The 6,648-nt window shown below is 41.4% G+C and overlaps 1 protein-coding gene across 1 annotated transcript in view; it reads right to left on the bottom strand.

Annotated features, from left to right (window-relative positions):
• Window positions 1-5,710, bottom strand: part of Trhr (thyrotropin releasing hormone receptor) — a 34,007-nt gene extending 28,297 nt beyond the window's left edge. The window contains exons 1-2 of the mRNA XM_040730593.1: window positions 5,486-5,710; window positions 4,013-4,889 (exon numbers count right to left, since the gene is read on the bottom strand). Of these exons, the coding sequence (XP_040586527.1) occupies window positions 4,013-4,801 (789 nt within the window). The 5' untranslated portion in view covers window positions 4,802-4,889; window positions 5,486-5,710. The remainder of the gene's footprint in view (window positions 1-4,012; window positions 4,890-5,485) is intronic.
• Window positions 5,711-6,648: the final 938 nt, after the last annotated feature.

Below are 6,648 nucleotides of genomic sequence, written 5' to 3'. Positions count from 1 at the left end.
AATCGGTGAGCTCTCCTGGTGGGAGAACTTGTCTAAAGAATGAGGCAAAGAACAACTACAGGAGATACCCTTTGTCTATCTTTGGCCTCCACATACACATATTGTATACCACTGCACAGGCTCTCGTGAGCGCGCGGGCGCGCGCGCACACACACACACACACACACACACACACACACACACACGAGAAAGACTGGAGGAAGGTAGGAGGAGAAGAGAGCAGGTACATTACAGTCTTTATTTCCACGAGCACACAGAATGGCTAGGGCTGCATCACAAGAGATGCAGGAGAAAAAATAAGCATCTTGTCTAGTGCATCTCATTTAACTTCAGGGACAACTATACAAGTCAGTTGATGTACTCATTTGACTGATAGAAGACTGGATTAGAGAGACTGATTAAGTTCGATTACTTTTACCTTTTGTGTCCTCTTTGAGAATAATTTCAATACTTTGGGAGTAAGAGTGAGAAAGTGGAATAAATATTACTGTGGCTACATTAATTTAAACTGATCCTTTAAAAGGAAGAAAAGAAACATAAGAAAATGACTAATGGCCTTTGATGGAGAGTCCCCTTTTTCCTTATTTTTAACCCTTTACATGTTCCATATAACACCATTTATAACATCATAAACTGTCTTCCCCAAAGGGCATGTGTCACTTTAGAAAGGGAAGCTGTTTTTGTTCTGTTTCTTGGACTTTCAACATTTTTCCCCCTAGTAAACACTTTATAGAAGGAACACTTAGTATTTTTAAGACTGGATAAATCAAAGGTGCCTACAAAAAATTAACAGAATCTCTGGAAGATTCTATTGGGATTAATTAGGTCACACTATTTTCCTACTCCTCGTCCTGTAACATAAGAGCAATTGCTAAGTGGTACCACTAAAAACAAAATCAGAAGCCTGGCTTATAAATGTCTTGTGTATCCCTGTAGCCCACAGAAAGCAAATGTTTGAAATGAATTTGTTTATTGATAGCACTGACTTTTACCAAAAGGGTTAGAGTTTTACGAAAAAGGGCTTCTGCATTTCCAAATTTAAAATTCAATAAGTTATGCAGAAATACACAACCAATGATAGAGGTGGCTTCTCCTCATGATCCCGAACATAGGAACTGAACACATTGAGGGGTCTTGTGGCTTTGTGTAGGTAGAGCTAAGATGTAACAAATGTCACCATTTCAAGCCTGTCTCCTGAGAGTCAAACCACCCTACTGTGAAACAAAAGACTAATTCAATCAGGCAATCCCTTTGCATAGCTTCTAGTCACAGAGTGGAGTTGAATTTAATTTGTTTCAATGCAGGTAGTTGCCTAAAATCTAATCAAGTCTTTGAGTAATAGGAAAAAGTTTTTGATCTAGATTTTTTACATTGGAGGTACAAGTGAAAAATGAACAAGGAAAGGAAGTGTTACCTTTGTCTTCCACAGAAAAATAATCTCTCTTTTATTTTCTTCAAAATGTAACCCCCTAAGCTGTGTACATTTGATTTTAGTAACTTGGCTTGAAGGTCCTGGCCCAGATAAGTATTTATTAAAATGCAAATTACACTTGCCTAAAAGAGAAAAATTAGAGAGAAATATTAAAATGAATGTCCTTAGGTTATAGGACATGGAGATTTGAGCCTTATGAAGAATTAAGTCTTTCTTAGAAAAGGGAGAATACAGAACATAGGTCGCTAAGTTTGTAACACATTGGCCTTACACTCGAAGCTGGGATCCCAATTCCCAGGATGGGGAATGCATCACATTTGGTTTCAGCAACAACTGACATTGATGTACCCATTTGATTGATGGGAAAACCTGGGCTTAGAAAGACTGATTAAGTCATGATTACCTCTACTTTTTGTGTTCTCTTTGAGAATAATTTCAATATTTGGGAATAAACATGAGCCCGCTACCATATTGAATGACTCTTTCATCATCCCTTATGTATCATATGTTCACATTGATTTGAATTCGCCCTATTTAGTAGTGGTTCTCAACTTATGGGTTAAGACCCCATCGGGGTCAAATGACCCCTTTATGGAGATTGCCTAAGACCATCGGGAAACACAGGTATTTACATTATGATTCCTAACAGTAGCAAAATTACAGTTATGAAGTAGTAGTGAATATAATTTTATGGTTGAGGGGTCACCAGAACATGAAAAGGGTCACAGCATCAGGAAGGCTGGAAACCACTGTTGTAGAGTCTCTTACTTACGCCAGCCTATTACCACCAACTGTTCTCATGGGTGAGTTTCTGCCACCCATCTCTTCAAATCTTCCTTATCCAGGGCCGTTGGCGTCTGGTCCCTAAACACTACATTGCTCTCACATGCTCACCATTAACACCTTTGAAAAGATTGTGAACACATAACATAATTAGCAATCCAAAGTGCATTATTAGTGCTGATGGGTGCTAATGACTATAATTGAAAAAAAAAAGGACTTTAGGCCAGACAAACAAGCTTCAAAATATACATATAATAAACATGTGAATGTGAGTATAAGGAACCAATTTTCTAACAAATATATTAACTCATATTTGGTCAGCAGTTAAGATGTGCATATCCATTATTGTCTTATTGTAGTTGTTAATATTTGTCTTGACAGGGGGCCAATGTATCTCTCTCCATCCCCATGAAGCAAGCTTTGGGTAATGTCCAGCTACACCTTGTATTAGGTAACACCACTCTGTAGCTACGGAAGCAAAGACTTGGTAGTAGCTACTCATGTGCTCCCTCTCTCTTCATAACAAATGTCACATGGATCAAGTGTCACCTGTCATTTAAAACGCTGCAAGCATTCTCTTCAGCTGCAGTCCCCCCCTTAGTGCAGACATTTCACTTTCATGAGTTTTCCCTGTTGTGTGTGTGTGTGTGTGTGTGTGTGTGTGTATCTTATCTAGTCACAATTCATAATGCACTAGGTAACTTAAAGTTTAAGAAATAATAGTATGTATGTATGTATGTGTGATCCACATACATACTCCCTAAAGCACATTCAGTTTTCTCCCTATATAGATACAATGAACTATTTTCCTTGCAGAAAATAAAAGAAAAATTCAGGTATTTGAAAGAAACCATATTGCTAATTTCATGTTTTCTCTTTTCACTATGAGAATAAATATTTACTACATATTTATTGCATTCGAGAGAGAAGGACAAAGACCTGAGAGCTAGGCTCATAAGTATCCCGGGACAGTTGTGCAGACACAAACAGATGAGTATCTGTCACAGAGCCTCTTATTTTTGCATTATCTCATAAGCGAGATGCTTTGCTCGCTAGTAAAACCATCATTCCAATGCAGGCCCTGTGTATTGAGGTTATCTGGAAGCATGAGAGAGTTCCAGTTATGATAAGCTAGAAAACCTACATTAACAAATTGCTTTTAACTGATTCAGCCTGATGTTGGCCATTATTCTGCAATAATTTCTTCCAGAGGAAAATGTATTTCCAGTTTCTGCATGCTAGGATAACTTGGAGAGAGTCGGAGAAAGGGCTTGAGAATTGTCTTTCATCAAGACCAACCAAATAAGGCTGGTTCCCTTTCTTTTGTGGGATCAGTTATGAATATCTATGCATTGCAAGAAAAGTTCCATTATGTAGACTCACTGATTTATTCTCAGATTCCCTTGCTAATTGTGTAGCAAAATTCCTGAAAGGTAATTCTTTGTCATGCAACAGTATGTTTTCCCTACAGAGGTCAGTTTTCTAAACATTCAGTTAACATTTTCAGAGGGGCACAAGTGTTTTAAACCAAGATGTCTGGGGTTCTGTCTATGGCCTCTATATCTTCATAGGGAACCGCCTCCTGCTCAGGTGCTATCAAATCCCTCCATTTATTTTTAGATCTTCAGTTGATCCTGGAGGTAAGTTTAATATGCAAAGCAGAAGCTTACACTGGGATACATTTTCATGATTGTATTTTGGTTCTGCCATCGGCTAAGTAGGGCAAAGTTGATCCTGTCTTAACAAAAACTCTCTTCCATACTTCCTGTCTTGCCTTGGCAGGGCAGTTTTGCTTACCTGCTTCCTGGAAGATACAGTGCTGTTGAAACATCTGTTAGTGGCATTTAAAGTCGAATTCTTGTTCTGATGGGTTGAGTCACTCTTCCCCATCTTAGAGTTCTCTTTAGGGTCTGAGGGGATGGGGTTTAAGAAGAGGATCCGAGCTATAAATCCATAGAGCACAGTGGCCAGGATCATTGGTACCACATAAAAGACACCAAAGTCCATTAGGTAAATAGGTGAGTAGTAATTCCTGGAGATCTTGTAGCCACAGGATATCACAATAGCATCTTTGTAGGTGCTAATATTGAGATCCAGCAGAAAGAACCAGAGCATACAGTAAATGGATGTGAAGGCCCAGACAAAGATAATGATCTTTTTGGCTCTGGAAAATGTGCAGAGGAACTGGGCTTTGATGGGGTGACAGATGGCTATGTACCTCTCCACGGTAAAGGCTGTTATTGAACACGAGGACGCGTTAATTCCTAAGTACTGGAGATAAGTAATGCAGAGGCAACCGGCATAGCCATAGACCCAGGAACCGTAGATGCTGTCGGTTATGTTGGGGAGGCCTGCAGCCACCAGGACCATGAGATCTGCCATGGCCAGACTCACCAGGTAGCAGTTTGTAGGGGTTCGCATGTGCTTGGTTCTCGTGACCACCAGGACTACCATGATGTTGCCCACGATGCCCAGTCCGCAGATAAGGAAGACAAGGACGATAGTGACCACTTGGTACTCGAACGCCACAGTTGCTTGGGGCTGGAGCTCGGTTTGGTTCAGTTCACTGACTGTCTCATTCTCCATCTTCAGTGGCCTCAGGTTTCTCTGACCCACAGACGGACTCTTTAAAACATTTCCCCAGCCTTCGCCTTTGATGGAGTAGTTTTTGCCCCTGTGAAAAGCCACGCATGCGTTCAGTCACAATGTCACAGTCTGCGACAGCAGGCACACTCAGAGGCAACCCGTTTCATCTTTTTACACCCCGGAGTTTCTACAGTAACAGGGTTCCTATGTACTTGAGAAAACTCCCTATGTTGCAGTTCTAGGCAGAGCGAAGTAATTGTATCTGGAGCACATCCTCATGAGAGGGGAGAGGGACCGGCTAACTAACTCTCTCTTCACAGGGAAAACAAATGCTTAAGGAAAAAGAAGCAGAAAATGCCCCAGTTTTGAAACTGGGTCCAGTTGGGGGAAAAGAAAACAGCAAGCACAAACAAGCTATTTCAAACTTACAGAAAAAATTCATGTGCTGACTGCATAGTAAAATACAAAGGAACCTGTCAGATGCTTGGGAGAAGTACAAACAATGAAGAAAAAACAGTACCAGCGCAGAAGCCAAAGGGCTCAATGCTCAACCCGGTAGGATCTTAGCTACTGCCTCTGCCTCTCAGGACTGAAGCAGCATTGGGGGAAAAATGCAAGCCTTTTCACCTAAGTTCCCCATTTCCCCAGCCCCCAGCCTCAGTAGAAGATATTTTATTCTCTTACCTTTTTGCTCTGCCACAATGTTGCCTTGTGTCTCAGGCTAGATGGAGGGGGTGATAGGTCCAAGTTTGCAGCCCTGCAGAAAATCGTGTCTAGTCTGCCTGGCAGGGAGATCACTTAGCAGAGGCTGAGACTTCAGAGCGACAGTTCCTCTCAGCCCTCACATCCCTTTTCAAGTCATGACAGACCCTACAGCCGCAGGAGCAGCAGCAGGAGCAGACTGTCAAATCATAGATCGTCCCTTAATGAGAGCGCTCTCTCTCTCTCTCTCTCTCTCTCTCTCTCTCTCTCTCTCTCTCTCTCTCTCTCTCTCACACACACACACACACACACACACACACTCCCAAGTGCCCGTCAGTCCTGACTGATGAAGAATTTACTTTTAAACATCTGGCTGATGTTTTAAGCGCTCAGTGTAGACGGCTGATCAAGTGTAAACAATCGAGAAGCAGGCAGCCTTGTAGGTAAAGATGCTCCAAGTTCTGCAGAAACTCCCGTGCCTGAGCTGCTCTGCAATAGCTTTTTCACTTCTTGCTTGACAGGATTTTAGGAGGTAGGAAAAGCTTCTGGAAAAGAGCTCTTGAAGCCTGTAATAAGTCTACAATAAGATCAACTTCTCTCTCTGCTATGGAAACCTTGGACTGTTTCTTCAGTAAACCAGTAAAACTGGCTCCCTCCTTTCACGTTTTATGAAGGAAAACTAACTTAAAATCGATTTTAAAACATGTTAACTTGTGAGCTTCTGAGGCTCACATAAGAGAATTAACCAATGAGGGACTCAAAGACTGGGAGTAGTGGTGTACACTCAGAGTTTGGGAGTCAGGAGCACTGTTAGTTTGAAGCCAATTTGGGCTATATACCAAGACCTTGTTTCATGAATAACAACAAACAAATAAAATCAACAAACAATATGTCAACCTAAAGCCACCTGTGGAAACATGTAGGACTCAGGGGTTTACTTCACGTACCTTTGCCTCTTACGTTGTTGCCTGAAATGCCAATCACAGGAACTACCCATGAAAGCTTTAGCTAAATATGTTCCTAAGCACGAGAATTATCTAGTGTAATTCTAGCCCAGGGTCATTTCCGCTCTCTAAAGACACCTGTGGCCAGTCTATAGCATGGCTCTTCTCTGGACACCAACTGAATGCAGTGATAATGTGTGC

Source organism: Mesocricetus auratus, unplaced genomic scaffold (assembly GCF_017639785.1).
Source record: "Mesocricetus auratus isolate SY011 unplaced genomic scaffold, BCM_Maur_2.0 Super-Scaffold_100023, whole genome shotgun sequence".
NCBI lineage: Eukaryota > Metazoa > Chordata > Mammalia > Rodentia > Cricetidae > Mesocricetus > Mesocricetus auratus.
Note: the sequence above shows the minus strand (reverse complement) of the source record. Positions and strands in the feature narration are given on the sequence as shown.